Raw genomic sequence first — 18,015 nt, forward strand, 5'->3', positions numbered from 1 at the left:
TTATTTTTTTAAAGTGCAGCTTCTGAACACTTCAAAAAAATGTACACTTAGAAGACAAGTCATTCTGAGGAAATATGCATAGTTTCATGACTATACAACACTATATGGATGATAGAAAATTAAAAACTATCATAAATCTGATGTCACTCAGTCCCACTGTCACTGTGGGTAATGTGTGTGTGTGTGTGTGTGTTGTGTGTGTGTGTGTGTGTGTGTGTGTGTGTGTGTGTGTGTGTGTGTGTGTGTGTGTGTGTGTGTGTTAAGTGAATTAGGTGTGAAACTATCAGGGAGCATTTAGTCTCCAGTGCCACATTTACAGAACTGCCACTTTCCTGGAGTCTCAGAATTACAATGTGTCAGGTTCTGAGAATCTAAGATTCCAAAAAATGATTTAATTAGAATACATGAAGTATTGTGAAATACTATATTAAGGCTTTATATATAGGCTTCATGAACAGATTAGAGTGACTCGTGAAGGACCAGCACCACCTACTCTTGTCCGATGGTTTGAGGAATATATCTTCCAGAATCCGGGATTAAGATTTAGGAGCTCATTTTATTCCACCTCCTTTCCTGAAAGTCTGTCTTGCAAGAATTGACTAAAAATTAATCTTCACATTAATTCCTAATTATTTTTGCAATTCTTTTTGTCAGTTCTTCTTGACCTGTTTTTTTCTTCTTCTTTTCTGACCTCATGACCCAGTCAGCAATTTTTTGTATAATGGTCAAGTCTTAACTTATCCATTCTGTATTGCATTTGTGTTTGATATTTCTCATGGGTATTTCATAATTTTCGACTTTACAGTTTGAGTTAAAACTCTTTTTTAGCGCATTCCATCTGCAAAAGAAAACATGCCTAATAATTCTACACACATGAATATAAAGTGTTTTTCTCTTCCAGCTTTCCTGGACTATTGTATAGCACTTATAAATGATTAAATAAAAATAATGGTAGTTATTAAGATTGATATGGTTTGGAATTGGTAAAATGTTCTTGGAAAAAAATCACAATAAAACAATGTTTTAAATGTTTAAGTTTGGATATTAACTGACATGAATGAATGCTATATAATATTGTTCATGTTAACATAATGTTTATAAATGAATCTTATTGTAAAGTGTTACTAAATATATATATATGTTTGGGGAATATATATGTATATTGTTCTGTGAATGTGATTTTTAAAGTCTAGATGATTCGGATTAACCCTTTAACTGCCATATCCTTTAAAACCTCACTGCCAGAGGGATATTATGAATGCATGTGCCCGCTGGGCACACTTTACCTGATGCCACCGGGGTGGCGATGGCATTGGTGGCTTGAGCCCGCCATCGCTGCTTGCAGCTATATTTTGATTTGAATTGCTTAAAACAAGTGAAATACTATTTGGCCAGTGTAAAAGAATGAGATCAACTATTTTCAGGCGTTTTTGTTTTTATGGATATTGTTTCATATTTTTATTATAAAAAATAACAAGGATACTGGATCATTTTTAGAAATAAAAATAAATATGGTTGGCAGAAATAGCATTGTCATCTGTAGGTTAGTGCACAGATTCTGGCGTACACAGGGTTTAATAAATCTGAAAACTTTGTGTGCTTTTATGCATTACACTTTAGGAAGAAATCAACTGAGTTTTTATAAATGAGACCCCTGGATCAATGCCAGATTTTAGGGTTACTCACACTGCATTGTGAGGGCCTCTCCTGGTACTGAGATGTAACTCTTCCCTTGTGTTGGGAACCGGTAGCTTTGCAGATTGTAGTTCTGAGGGGATCTTCATCAGAGAGTAATCTAGACACAACAAAAAAGAATGGGTCACTGTTCAAAGTAAGTATACTGTTCTTTTGATATTGCATTACTTCCAAAAAAGTCAAAAGGACCGGCATTTTGGTACCAAGTTGGTGGTACTGAGTACTGAATGCATTTGGAAAGAAACCTTGATACAAAATATTACTCGGGGACAAGTGGCTACATGTGTGCATATTTTGGTGCAATTATTTGCGAGGTTTAATGTAAACACAGTCAACACTGTATATTAGCTCTGTTTGTTTGTCATTTGCAACTTATTTTTATTACAGACCGTTTACATGTTCTGAATAATTGTCTGATTAATTTGAAACTATTATTACATAATTGAAAAAAATACTTAGAAGCTATTGCATTGTTTATCAAAATGACAGCAAAGACATTTATACTATTAAATGATTTCAATTAGAAAAAAAAATTGCTTCAAATAATCGTAAAATAATGTATGATGGTTCCCCCAAAAAATATTAAGCACAGATTTTTTTCACAATATATTACATAATATTTTTACTGTATTTTAACCAAATATAAGAGGTGAATAGTTTAACTTAAAATAAAGGATAAACAGCATATTCACTTTCTAGTGATGTAAAACTGACACAGAGAATTGTGAAATTATCTGTAAACTACTGGTACAGTATACACTATAAAAAGTTGGTATCGCGCTAAAGCTATTTGCAGGGCACCATCCAAAAAATATTATGGGAACATCATCTCTTGTTCTGTTTTTCATCTGAGATTTTGCGATTATTTATGCTTCATTCACTGACTATAACATTAAAGTTTAATAATATCTCACACAACACAAAAAGTTTTCTCCAGCGACCTCTGCTTCTCACACACAGTCGTATCAGAGCAAAGGATCAGAGACAGAGTTGACTCTAAAGTGTGCAATCTCAGAGGGGCTGATTCAGAATCGAGACTCAGCAAGACTCATCATTTTGAATCTGAGCAGAGCCCTCAAATTCCTTAACTGTGGCCTAATTGTACATTGTCACGCACACCCTGTATGCTGCATTCGTGCATATGGAGTAGGTAGACATCCCCCTGTGAGCATACTTGGACATACCCCACATACTTCAAGCCAGTCATGTATGTAGAGGAAGGGGAGGAAGTGTGAATTTCTAAGAACAGATATTCTTGAAAAGGAAGTTTGAAGAAGTGTTTTGGAGTGTGTACTGACCCGCTACGGAGCTCTTGCCCTTTAAGGCCAGTGGAGCCTCTGCATCTGGGTCAGACCGAAGCTTGGAGGCCATATGCACCATCACTTTATCCACCGTTTCCACCAGCCCATTGACCACTGGACTCCACTGTTTACCATGACAGAAGACAAGTCCAAAGTATATTACGGCTCATTGAGGTTACACAAATAAGAACCAGATGATTCTTTCAGCTACTAATAAGTGTGTAGTACCTTTAACTCCATTTAACACATTTTAGCATGTTTGAATTCTTTCAGTTCTAGACATTTTCTCTCAAAGGAGAGGATGAAATGCGGAAAAAGTCTGCAGATTCATCTGGACCTACTTATGAATGAAAGAACTGATAGAATCTTTATATCTTTCCAATCATCAATCTATCCATTAAACGTACCTCATCATTTTCTCTCCAGTCGCTGGCAGTTATGACCTCATCCACGCTCTTCAGTAGAGACTAAACATGCAGGGCAGAATAAAGCATAGTTAAAAAAAACGTATGTGTGTGCAAGTCTAGAAGAAACAGGAAATATGCTTCTATATATATTTTTGAACCCACTGTAATTTACAATACTGTTCAAAAGTTTGGAGTCAGTAAGATCTTTTTTATTTGTTTGCATGAATTCACAGTATTTGATTAAAAACAGTAATATTACAAGATATTATTCCAATTTGTTGTAATATACTGTACATTCACATGTCATTTATTTTTATGATGCAAAATCGAACTTTTAGCAGCCATTACTTAATCTTTAATTGTCACATGATTTTTCAGAAATCATTCTAAGTTGATTTGCAGCTCAAGAGACGTTTTATCATCAGTGCTGAAAACATTGATGCTGAAATGCTGCAATTCATTTTTTTAGATTTTTTTTTTTTTTTTTATGAACAAAGTTCTAAAGAACAGCATTTATTTAAAATAGCATTTTAAAAATGTATTTTCTATCACTACTACTGGATTAAATTTCTCCATGCTAAAAATTATTTCTTTCATAAAAAAAATAAAAAAATAAATTTGAATGGGAGTTTATCTTAAAAAAATTCTGTAGTGTATTTTTATAAGTTAATACAATATTTCAATGACAAATGATAGACGAATGATAAAAGCATAATCATTTGATTGAAATATGGATTGAAAAGGTAACATTAAATTGTCCTGAAGATGTTCCAAAGAGTTTGTGCTTCAATAGAAGCATGCCTGTCTGAAAAAATAATCATACAATTAATTTATTTCACCTGTTTCACCTGTTGCAGATTCTGAAATATTTAGCTTCTTATACCTCAGAGTACCTTTATAATTTCCAAAACCTTTAAACTTCCTATCTTTACCTGTGTTAGATTGTTGGCTGTTTCCTGAGGTATAGTCTTGTTTGGAAGGTTAAATGATAGAGACTGAAGGAGGTCTAGCGTTTGTAACCGCATGGGGTCCTGAAGTCTCTGAACTTCCTCTGTCAGGTTTGTGGAGGCAGGTCGGGGCATCTCTGTGGTTCTCTGTACCACACACAAAAAAAGTGGATATGTGTCAACCACACTCCATAAAATTAAGCACGATCACATGTAATGGCTCTGTGGCTTGGACTTGATGTTAAAAATGTAAAGGCGTTCTTTTGGTTTCCCATAATTTAATAGAATCATTTCAACAACAAGCATCAGAACAGCTGGCACTTACAGTTCAGCTGAAATTATTTAATTAAATCTCATTCTCATGGGACTTGTGAATGTCAATGTCAACAGCAAAGCTGAATGCCAGTCTTACTTGAACTTTCCAAAGAAAGAAAGCTACAAACTAGTTGTTTAAAGTTTTATTTTTCATCGATACCCTATAAGAGGCCATAACGGAAAATCTTCTCTTCTACTTGACCTCCTTACTCAATAAGGGCCAGTGTTGTCATTTGTGCGAATGCTCAATCTCTTCTTTCCATTTCCTCAGAGTCTGGGGGGAAACAATAGTTCCAAAAGAGCTGAATTTGTTTTTGTTTACAGCTTCGGCCGCCACCTCATTTCCTGCTGTGCTCTTGCACATCTGCCAAGGGTGTGTGCGTCTATACGCACACGGATGTTCCCAGAGCAACGTCTGCATCGGCTTCATAACACCTAATCATCCAAGGGTGTGTGAGGGAGGCCCTGTTGTGTGTTTGTGTGTGAGTGTATGTGTTTGTATGCATTCGTCCAATCCATTTAATTACTGTGCAGAGAAGAATCTGAGCAGACAGACTGAGGGCCTGTAAAGCCTTTAGAGAATATGTCAGTGTCTTGAATGGCCAATTTAATTTACAAGCATTCAGATGAAGTCAACAGAATGAGTGTACTACTCTCGGTGACGGCTGCTCTCCATATGCTCACATTTACACCACAGATCTTAAAGGTGTGCGGTTATTTCAGTAAATGTCAACAGGTTTAATACTTTCCCGTATCCCAGCTCAATATGTTTTTGAACTTCATGATACAATTGACAAAAACAGGACAAAATAACCAAAACTTTAACATTTAAATGAAAAACAAATAATAAAACTATAATCTAATTCAAAATATTAGCAAAAAACCATGATATGTGTAAATGATACTAAATAAGACTGGCTCTGGAACCTGTATATATATATATATATATATATATATATATATATATATATATATATATATATATATATATATATATATATATATATATATATATATATATACACATAAGCAGACAGTAATGGCATATAAATAAATCACATAAGTAACCTTCAAGGGTTTGAAGTGCATTTTGGTGGATTTGTAGTTGTTATTTTGCTTAAATAAACTCCAAAAACAGACTTCACTGCAGTTAATCTAGTCAGGCTGGGACGGTTTTGATTAAGGCTGATGAGTGAGAAATCCCACCTTGTACTTGTGGTCATGTCTGTGAACTCAGTTGATCAAACTAACAGAAACCAAAGACAAACATGTTTTGTAATTAGAGACTGAAGCTAGACAGGTTAGTGCCTACCCTCATTACAGATGTGTTTGCATTTAGGTACAATAGTCAAACAAAATGACCGCACTGAAAGAAAGTTTCAGTGTTTTTTTGGGAATATTCTAATGAGTGCTCCCGCCATGTGAAATCTCTTAGATAACACTGGAATTCGGATGTGATAATATGTGATGAAGTTGTACTTCTGCTGTTATCTTTCTACACTTCTCTGGTCTGGGAGACTACAGTCCTGACTCCTGACTCACAGAAACAGATTCAGAAAGAGCAACGGGTGACCTCAGGTCAGAAGAATTTACCTTTAACTGAGTATCTGTTGCAGCAGTGACACTGATGGATACTTCGGTGGGAAAGCTGGACATCACATTCTCACCTGTGGTGACAAAAATAAATGAAATATAAATAGAATTAATATTTATACAATTTAGAAATCTTTTTTTTAATATAAAAATTGTCATTTATAAAAAAAATATATTTATTATAAATAAATAAGAATAATTAAATAGGTATACGATAGTTGAAAAAAAAGCCTAATAGGATAACTGAAAGAACTGAATGTTGTAATAATATGACATGCACAGAAGCCATGATCTAAAGAGCTCTGAACAAGTACTCTTCACCTCACGGAACAAACAGTTCGCACCTGCTGGAAAGCCACATGTTGGTTGCAGTGAAGCTGGTTTATAGGGCCCCTGGCAAAGCAGCTCGCTAATGACTCTGTACTATGCCCCTCATTAGAGCCTATTACAACTGGACGTGTGCAAAACAACAGTTGATTTTCTCTTTTTCAACAACAACATGTTTTTTTTATCATCAACAAAAGGTCTTTATCCCTAACAGGGGCTAACAATCAGCACTGTGAGAGGATATATTTCAGTTTCTAAAGTGGTGGCCAAAACCTCCTCCAGAGTGCCAACATCAACCTACATAATCACTATCATCCCTCTTTAAAAGAGTCATGGATCCATATTTGTTAAAGTACCAGTATGGATGTTTTCTGAAATAAATTGTTGTTTAGTTTAGCTGCTCCATAAAAGTTAAAATAATCCACTTGGGAAACAAAATTGTTGAGATATAAATGCATTTGAAAATTAAGGTAATGGAGATGGTATTGAATTTTAGCATGGTTTTACATTTCACATTCATGCAGATGCTTTTATTATACTGGAGCCAATATTTTTATTTTTGGATATTACTGTTCAATTTTACTTCTCCAGTAAATATATCTTGTCTTAAGGATGTTTAAATATATATATATATATATATATATATATATATATATATATATATATATATATATATATATATATATATATATATATATTATATATATATACATATATATATATATATATATATATATATATATATATATATATATATTTACTGGAAAACAGACACAAATAATGAAAATGAATCACTCTGGGTTTGACCTTCCAGATGACCAGTTCACTATTGGACTTAATGTAATTTTCTTTTATTAGTTTTGGAAGAAAATATAATCTTCTTCATATGGTAATGGAAAGGCATGACTTCAAGCGTTTTGTGCTGTCTGGTCTAAAAGGTCAAGGTTTGTCGAATTAGCATGGACCTGCTAGCCCATGCTGGCAGATTCTGTAACTACACCATTATGTGGGAATTTGCCAAATGGCACTGAAATGAATGTGAATGCTAACGGATAGTTTTCTCCAGGTGTTAAAGACCCCATTGGCCTGCTCTCCGATACTGATGAAGATGGAAACCATTTGTAGCTCTATTGGAGCTTAAATTTGTCTTTGCCACACTGAAAACATCTTGCCTGCAAGAAACTTCAACCAGCTGGCCAAATGAGGCTCCAAACACTTGAAGTTTAAAAGGAAAACAAAACCCTGATATAAAACTCGTCCCGCTGCCACATACATATAAGGTAAAGATATGCGCAGTTGTGACCAAAGCCAAAAAACTGCCTTCGAGGACACATACAAACATATAATGGCATTTCAACAGTGCGTTTCAATGTGGATTGTTTGAGGACTGGTGGAATGTGGACCAGTGTCTCAAAAAGGAAATTGTCTTCAAATGCTTCTTCCTCTCTATAATAATACCCCCTCAGGGTAATAACTCCAATAATGGCAAAAAACCAAAGCTGCGCCATCGCAGATGTTTCTTATCCATACAGTCAAAAAAAAAAAAAAAAAAAGGAATGATCTGAAATTCAACTTTTAGCCATGATCTTTGCCAATGGGGTATTAATCTAGATGATGTATCATTCAAAAGTTTGGAATTGGAAAGTTTTTTTTGTTTCTTTCTTTTTGAAAGTGTTTTTGAAAGTTGTTTCTTAAGCTCACCAAGACTTTACTTGTATTTGCATTTATTTTATCAAATATACAGTAAAACAGTAATACTGTAGAATATAATTACAATAAAAAAGGCTTTCTATTTTTATACATATTTTATAGTGTATTTATTATAATAAGAGCAACCCATTACTTCAGTCTTCAGTGATACATTATCCTTCAGAAATCATTCTAATATGCTGATCTGGAGCTTATTTTTTCAGTATTGAAAGCAGTTGTGCTGCCTAACTTTCTGGAGATCATGATGTAAACAAGTTTTTTTTTTTTTTTTTAAGATTCTTTAATGAATGGAAAAAATACATCTATTTTTCTTTTTTGGCAGTATTATAAGTAATGAATGTTCACTGTTACTTTTAATTAATTTAATGCATCCCTGATAAAAAATTTTTTACTTACCCCAAATTTTTGAACACACAAAAACACTATATTTGCAGACTTAAGCCACACTTGAAAATGTTATTAGTTTAGAAAACATCAACTCAAGTGGCATTTATTATATTTTTAAGATATTTACTTCAAAAAGCAGAAGCCCCTCCCTCAGAAATACGCAATGTGCTCTGATTGGTTAGCTAGCCCAGTGTGTTGTGATTGGCTTAACTGCCTCTAGTGTGCGTCTAAACATCCCGCCCCTCACATCATGTGCTCTGGTTGTATTGTAAACAGTGGCATCATCTATATTGCTTATCAGTTTGAGCCCGATTGAGAAGCAGAGGATATTGTTGAAAAGGATCGCACAGAACCTGTGCAAGCACGGCTTTTAATGGTATGTTTTTTTGTTTGTTGTTGCCTCATAATGTTAGATACGCTGTTATTTGAATTTTTTACTGCTTCTGTTAGCTTTAAATAAACGGTTTTATTTTGATTGAAACTTTAATACAGTACAGCAACCGCACGCATGTCCAACACTTCTGATAGCTATGGGAAAATATATATATTTGGAACGGTTTATTGTTGGAGCTGAGCTGAATGAGAGAGAGAGAGAGATGCAGAGCATGGAAACACGAGGAACAGTATATTAAAAAATGCTGCTTTAGAAATCCATTAGAACCACTAGAAGACAGAATTGCAATTCGTATAGGAATAGGTTTTCTTGAACATCCTTAGTTTTCTCTTCCTCTTCTTGAAAGCAGCACAACAAGGCCTCGCCACCTTTGCTGCATGTCCCCAGGGGCGGGTTTATCAGGGTTTGTGAGGTCCCGAACCCAGGAAATAACTCATTGTAGTGCCTGCCGGCCATTTTGCAGCCATTAGAAAAGCCATAATTTTAAAAGACTATATCTCTGTTCACATTGAACTTTCAGCTTCGTAACTTTGGAGATATTGTTTATATTCAAACAGCAACATTAAACACTAACTAGTGTTAAAAAAGTGAAATCGCAATCAAACACCTCTTTAATGCAATCATACAGTAAAGCATTGCTTAACTGTTAAATTTTTCAGTGGCATAATTGATCTTGTACTTCAAACGAATAAAGACAGAATTAACCAGGAATATTTATTATATTGAAAAGCATGGGGTGCTACCATCTGCTAAAAGGCAAGTTTGGACAAGCAAGAGACACCAAAGATCAAGTGCAGCTAATTTGGAAAGCCCTGACAACAACCGCAATGGCTGACAACTGCAGAGAGGCACATGGTTGGGACAAGTGAAGGCAGCCACAGAGAAAATAAACTAATAAATAAACAAAATGATAATGAGAGCAGATTTGAATCACAATAAGCTCCATAACAACTTACCAATGGCGGCTTTGTAGTACATCAATATATCTTGAGGGGACAAGGCCCTCTCCCAAATCACAAACTCATCGAAGGCCCCTGTGGCATAGTGGTTGTAATTCCCAGTGTTTCCTGTGCCAATAACCAAGTCAGCATAGGGATCGCCGTAGTTTAGAGAAACATTTCCTGTGGGGTCTCCTACACTGAATGTCCCATTAATGTAGACCTTTAACCCCTCCGCTTGGGTCCATGTGAAGAGCACGTGTGTCCAGTAGGGCCCTAGATAAAGACAGAGATGAGGAGAGAGAAAGCCAGCAAAATAAATTTCAAACAAGCATACAGAGATTTCAAGTTTGGACTGGTTGGAAATAATATTATTTCCAGATCTACTCATAGTTTCTGGGTCCACGAAACACAAGTTGAACAGAAATGAACAGAAACTCAGAGCTGAAGACAGCATGTGGAATGGATTTCATCAGGTTATAATGAAGCCAATAAGACATGGTATACAGAAACTCTGAGCTGAACTGTCAATGGCTCATTTCATCTGTCCAGGGATAAAATAGCACATTGAGCATGTCTCATCACATCATCCCACTCAGTACATAATGTTTTAATGTCTTTCTTTTCAAAGAATCGGTTTATGCTTTGGTAATACCCGTTTCAGTCTTATGGACGATACTTGGGGATCTTGTTCATTTTCTGACTTTATCCTAGAGGCCGCATTTATTTGATAAAAATACAGTAATAACAGTAATACTGTGAAATACTATTACAATTTAAAACAACTTTTTTTTCGATTTTAATATAATTTTAAATGTATTCATGTGATTGCAAAGCCATTTCTCCAGTCTTCAGTTTCACATGATCGTTCAAAAAAAAATTATTCAGAATATAAATGTTAATAACACTATATATCCTAGTATTTTTAACTATTTAATGCATTTAATTTCTTAACAGATGTATTCAAAAATTTATATTATTGACCCCAAACTTTTAAACTGTAGTTTACAATCACTTCCAGATACTAAAGATGTATTCTGGAAATGGCACAAATCCCCAGTTGACTGAAATTTTTTAGATGAAAGAAATTATTATTTTCCTGGGCAGCTGAATGATATGACTTGAGCTTCTTTTTCAAACGCACTTCCATTTCTTTTCACAGTTCTTTTCACACAAATTTAAATCACTCTTGTCAAGTCTAACAGAGAAAGTTTATTCTGCAGCATATCGACTCAAGTACTTTTGGACATCTGGATGTAATCAATTTAATTATGCACAAAACTACATATTCAAAATATTTACGGTTTGACTGCAAATGTAATTCCAAACCAGAATGTATTTCAAAATGAGGCCATGTGAGCAAAACTTCGAGATCATGGGAAATATTTTTTGGCTTTAAAGATAAGGCAACATACTATGGTTCCCCAAATCAATGAAGCACTTTCCACACCCTGACCTAAAATGTCCCCCACACACTCAAATAATAACTACCTGGAAGATTAATTTGTGCTTTCCATGTCTTGGAGTCTCCTCTTGTGTAGAACTCCACGTATCTTCCGTAAGGGTTAGAGTAGACAGAGAAACCGCTTGAGATGACTTTACCTCCGGATGCAATCGCAAAACGAGAATCTACTTCATTATTTTTCCAGAAGAAGGAGAAAGTTATCCCTGTCCAGGAGTAAGAGTTAAATAAAACTTTAGTGTGCAGAACAATGACACATTTGAGGCTTTGAGACTACTACCTGTACATAATACAGCATACACTACTTTACAGTATTAAGGCCGCGATTTGGTGCTCAAATAATTGCATTTATTCATTTAAAATTATATTTTATTTTATTTCAACAATGTTTTAATAATAATAATATTTAACATACAATATGTAACAAATATATTATAATTTGAAGTACATTTTTTAATTTTTAAATAATAAATAAATAACAAATAAACTTAAACATTTCAGTCTGATTTTCACAATCATCTGGCTACGACCAAAAACCAAGCTCTTTTTCCAATACGTTCTGATATCTAACTTTAAACAAAACCTTCTTTATTAGATCCAGGCAACTTCGTCATAAACAATATTGCAAGTCTTACTTTGGTCAAGCCTTGGAAAATAAATATAAATACAACATATCCTCTGTTTTGAGAGCAAAGGAATGTGCGCTGATGTGAGCAGATGAACAACAGATGATATCAGCTTTCACGCACAAAGCACTTGATGTAAGCTGATATATTTGCTCTTGAGAAATATAAACTTAATTTTGAACCGTTAGCCAATATTACGTCATGTATATAACCTGAGCAACACATTACTCAACTGTCATCCATCTATGACCATATAAAGATGTTCATGCACTTCTATAACAATAGAAAAGAGTGTAGAAGGACAATAAAGCTCACCGGCAGGTCCACACAAAGCAGGATCACTTATGCAGGAGTCTTTATAGTTGCCAAAGTGAAGGAAAGTGGCCCCGTTATCACCGTTCAGATAGATGCCCTTATTGACCATTCCTTCTACAATGTCTACATGATGAGAGCGCAACCAACAAGATTATAACACTTGAAATTCATTTCATAAGGCATTACAGTTCATAATCATCTCATGCACAAACCTACTTCATCATTCTTTCCTTTTTTATCTAACACAGATTGAAACCTGAATATTTTAGGTGGACAATCATTGGTAGTTTAACTGGAAAGACAGCTGTTTTATGCTCAACAAAGTCATTTGTTCATGTGATGTATTGACTAGAGACTTTATGAGGAAATCCTAACCTTTCACCCATATAGTAAAAAATACGAGTACTCTAAAACAAGAGCAGATCCTGAATTATGAGGATCTGGGGAATTAAAAAGCCCCCACTACAGAAGATTCACCATTGACTTTTTTTTTTGTCAATGGTAAGTTGTTCTTCTTTGAAAGCAGGGACTTTGTTCAATAAATCCTCCTTTATTAGACCTAAAAAGCCAGGATCTGTGGATCACAGTGGGAGCCGCAGCACCATCGCACCTCATGAATGGATGAGTTGAGAGAAGAGATGATCATGGAAAAGAGTGGTCAGTGAAGACACAGTGGATGGCAGAAGACAGAAGAGGAGACAGACTGAAGTATGGAGTGAGTGAACAACAGTTGCACTGTGGGGGCAGAGAGATAAAGAGGTACAGAAGACCGAACATCCATCTATGCAGTGAGATCCAGGGTATCGGCATGCCTTTGTGAAGTATTGTGCAGAACTACCTTAAGTGTAGCTTTTTAGAATGAGATTTTGAGGCAACTGAAATATGAATAAAAGGTTTCCTACAGGGAAAATAATGTACACAAAAGAGATCGGAATTACAAAATGACATACTATAAGCAATATATTAATATATTTATTAATGCCGATATTAATGCTGTCTTTATATGCTATAAGAATTATCATAAATATTGTGCAAGTTGCACTGGACGTTTTTTACTAAAATACTTCAAAATTTTAACATTTCAAAATTTTATTTTTTAACTGTTCAGGTTTTTTTATTATTATTATTTATTACTTTTTTTCCACATTTTTAAATGAACAGCTTGCTAGCTGTTGTAATTTCAGACATACTACACTATTATTGAGAAGTTTGTGATCAACAGGATTCTTTCTTTCATTAAAGAAAATTATTATTATTATTATTTTTAATTCAGCATAATGCATTAAACTGATAATAATTAATAGTAAAACAATGCTACCAAAGTGCTTTTTAATTCATTTGGATTTTCATAAAAAAAAAAAAAAAAAAGTATCACGTTTTCCACAGAAATTTTAAGCACCACCACTATTTTCATAAACATAACAATAATAAATGTCTTTGAGCACAAAATCAGCAGATTAGAATTAGAGGTGCTCCGATCACGATCGGCCGATCGTTATGCGTATCTCCTCAGTAAAGCCGGTTTTCTAATCAGCGGTTAATTCCATCAGGTGCGTGATTTCACATAGAGTAGCTGTTAATACACAGAGCCGTTGTTAATAGAGAAGATGCGCAAATCACGTTAATTTTCAGCGTTTATTGGCCCATCTTCTCAGTTAACAACGGCTCTGTGTAGTAACAGCTGCTCTATGTGAAATCACGCACCTGATGGAATTAACCGCTGATTAGAAAACCGGCTTTACTGACGGAATGCGCATTAACGATCGGCCGATCGTGATCGGAGCACCCCTAATTAGAATGATTTCTAAAGGATCACGTGACACTGAAGACTGGAATAACGGCTGCTGAAAATTCAGCTTTGAAATCACAGGAATAAATTACATTTTAAAATGTTTGCATACACATAAATGCAAGTAATATATGCTTACATTAAGTAATATACACTTATGGTCAGCAATATACATTTACATAACTAACCATACAAACTGTCAGTTTTGACTATTTGTTTTCTTTGCCAATTTATTCAGAATTCATGTAGCAAACAAAGACAAGCGATCGGATTCAAACCGTGGAACACTGTTATACAAAATATCGGCACTCTTGCAATGCTGCTTTATCAATTAGATTCAAACGGCTGTACAGTTTTGGCTTGGACATTTGTTTTAAAACGAACTGACATAACAAATCACACCACATAGAGCAGATTTCCAAAATGGGACAAGGTTTTCAAACGCAGTTTCACAAACACACTGGATCCAATAAAATCAGTCGTAAAGCTTACGCAAGGTTTGATTTCAGTGAAGAATGCCAGATTAAACAGCACTAAACAATGCATGCTTCAATTACCCTAATGTAAATGGTCATATATCAGAGTTTTTCAGTTTACCCTCTCCTAATCATGTCCTGCTGATATACAAAATCTACTTGAATGTATAGGCCCTAACACTATTCCCCAAGACCCATAGCTTTGAACTAGTAAGTGAACATGTGTAAGAGCCTCACCTACAGTGGCGGAAATGTTAGTGTAGGCAGAGTCATTGGTATACACAGAGGAAGAATTATGGGTAGTCAGGACAGTGTGGTTGTGGATTCTGACAGCTGTGATGGAGAGAAAGTGGAAACAACAAAGAAAGTGAGATGAAAAAATAACAAACAGGTGATTCAGCAAACAGACACATGTACAAATGAGCACAGAGACATGACACAGAAAGACAGGACATTGTGAGACACTCAGGCATACACGGTGGATAAGACGACTAGTTTAGTTCAGATTTGAAGATATCTTTTAGATCTGCACATGTGACACATTGTGTGAACACAAGTCTGAGAGGCCCCGAGAATTCCTCTCAGCCCTCCATTTGTTCTGAATTAGCCACCACAGAACAACTGCCATACTGTACTTATACCGGGAATATACGGAATGAAACGTGGTTGTTTGTCTAACTTGCACACATTTTCAGCAGATCTGTTGAGGGCATTGCCGAGCGCTCTCACTATAGTGATGTATGTTGGTGAGTTTGGACAGCTAAAAATCCAAGCGGACTAGTAAATCACCGAGAGAAACTGTACTTTTGCCACCCTTAAATGTCATAGTCGTTTGTATTCTTCACAACTGAGGTAATCATGTAATTCCTCAACGTTTCGAATCAAATGAGGAAATCGTTTCGTTTTAAGAACTGAAGACAGCTGCAAAGCCACAGAGATTTCCGCAACTAAGACGTGACCATGGAGGAATGTTAAACAGCTGTGGTGACAGAAAGCAAGAAAGAAAGACAGACAGACAAAGCAGGTGTGACATACTTATATTAGTCCCATTAACATGACCTGTTCTGTTCCCAATCTGGTCTGAGAGGCCGTGGATCCCTTCCACTGAATCCAGAGGCCAGTAGTGTGAAGCTGTGGCCAGCACCTGCAGGCCTGATCAAAACACACACGTCCATACAGTATACGCAAAAATATACACACACATGCAAAAACATTACAGTGAGAGTTTGTAGTCAATCCAGCATTAATGTTTTTTTTTTTTTTTTTAAGATTGACTGTTTTCTGTTTATTCTTATTGAGGTTTACAAAGCGGGGAGTTCACGGAAATGATCTTGAGACAGTTTTATTGCATGTTGGTTGTCACTGGTTCAGACTGGTCTCTGCTGGTCAATCTGGATTAAATATTTAATTGTGGCTGCAGAATTCTGTGTGTAGAGAACGAAACATCCACAGGAGGCTATTAATAGTGATTAACCTGGACTGTAAGGAACCATCTCTTAAGACTAATCACTACACCTGCCTTTTGAGAATCAGCCAAATCTGGAATTTCCTATCCATATTCAACGACAACCATTTAGTTGTAAATAATCTACATATTCCTATTATAAAACTCTTAATTCCATTTAACTTCCAAAGAAACAGAATTATAAGTTTCATCTTCTCCCTCTGCAGCTTAATTATTTTCAGAAAAGCTACTTTATCTCTCTCTCTCTCTCTCTCTCTCTCTATTTATATTTAGTTTCTTCCGTAATTCATTTTCTATCATTATGTACTACCTGTACAGATGTCCTCATTTTCTGAGTTTCATGTCATAACATTCCACAACTGCCAAAAGATGATCTCAGTGCTGAATCAATTTTCCTCAGATAAACGTATAATTTTATTAATCTAGATAAGTTTAGAGCAAATTTTGAGCAGAAAGTGTTATTGTGGATGAGGAAGTTGGTTTCTATTTATAGACAATGAACGGAAATTTTAGTGATAAATGTCGATCCGACGATATTATTTCTGCGATTACGGTGACGTATTCCGAGTGTTACGACAAATAAGGGTTTGGGAACATTTAAAATTCAGTTTCAATCGTTTCTGTAAATCGCCAGTACACATAATAATGTCTATTTATTATACCAAGTACATAATGAAAAGGTTGTGCTAAATTAAATTAACCTTTTACATTCAATATAACTGAGGGGAAAAAATGTCATCCAGTTTAATTTTAGATTAATTTCTGACGTTTTATTAGTGTATACAATTTTATAGTCTAAATGAAACAACGAAATTACTTTTCTCGAAATTAACGTGTCATTTCTTCGAGCTCTGAAGTAAAAAAAAAAAAAAAAAAAAAAAAAAAACATTTAATTTCAACTGATTACCTGGATGTTTAGACGGTGACACAACGTCACTACGAACCTGAAAGAAATAAAACTTATCAAGCGACTTCGCATTAAAACCCACATCAAAAACAAATGTTAAACCTGTCTTTTCTTTTTCAGTTATCTTACCTGAACAGTCAGGAGAGTCATAAGTAGTACTTTACGGTATAATAAGTCCATTGTTTTCGAAGGCGTTTAGCAATAAAAAAAGTAACACACTTAAAACCTATATTGCGCCGTTAATGGTAAACGAACAAAACCATTGCGCTTATATCAATGTTAAGATATTGTTAATGTATATTTGTAAGGGGAAAAAGTGCGTCAGAATATGACGTTCAAAATGACTAGCAGATATCAAGATCACTTGTTGTTGGCAGCTAAATTCAGAGTTTGTAATCCATCGTCTTTAAATCCGTGAGTGTCGCGCGCTCCGCTCGAGCTCTGATGAAGATGAAGAACAAGCGCTGCGCTCGCGCTCTCATCAGTGGGTTGAGCCCTCTGGGCGGTAAATGTTCCAAATTATGGAACATGAAGTTGTTTTCCTGCAGGGGGCGTATGGAGGCTCAATAAAACCGAATTCCCCATTGATTCGCATCTTTGACTTAGTCTAGATATTTTACATTAGAGTTGTGGTGTAACGAAATCTGTTCAGTAAAAAAATTAAACAATTTATTTTTTCCTGACATGTGAAGGGAATTCCATTGCACCACTATATATAACCTTACACAGCAATCTCAAGCAACAGTGAATGGTTTATTCAGAGCAGCGTTGAGATTAGTAACAGGTAAGAGTGACACCTTCGCCTTTATGGTGCTTCTGGATATACACAATTTGTTATGTGAATAACGACAACGAGAATCGCTTCAGTGTACTGAAATTCAAATACACAGCAAGCAATACAAAATAGGGACAATTCATGATCCCTAGTGCCATTCCACTCACTTTTTCTGCTTCAGTGATG

The 18,015-nt window shown here is 35.2% G+C and overlaps 1 protein-coding gene across 1 annotated transcript; it reads right to left on the minus strand.

Annotated features, from left to right (window-relative positions):
- Positions 1 to 1,686: 1,686 nt before the first annotated feature.
- On the minus strand, positions 1,687 to 17,969 carry LOC113072735 (adhesion G-protein coupled receptor D1-like; the record flags this gene model as incomplete). Its single annotated transcript, XM_026245701.1, has 12 exons — positions 17,184 to 17,969; positions 17,055 to 17,091; positions 15,718 to 15,834; positions 14,920 to 15,015; positions 12,418 to 12,540; positions 11,506 to 11,682; positions 10,033 to 10,290; positions 6,259 to 6,332; positions 4,336 to 4,497; positions 3,404 to 3,463; positions 2,994 to 3,120; positions 1,687 to 1,795 (listed from the first exon to the last, which is right to left on the minus strand). Coding segments are annotated over exons 1-12 (1,391 nt in total), but the record flags the coding sequence as incomplete, so codon positions are not given.
- Positions 17,970 to 18,015: the final 46 nt, after the last annotated feature.

Source organism: Carassius auratus, unplaced genomic scaffold (genome assembly GCF_003368295.1).
Source record: "Carassius auratus strain Wakin unplaced genomic scaffold, ASM336829v1 scaf_tig00010015, whole genome shotgun sequence".
Lineage (NCBI taxonomy): Eukaryota > Metazoa > Chordata > Actinopteri > Cypriniformes > Cyprinidae > Carassius > Carassius auratus.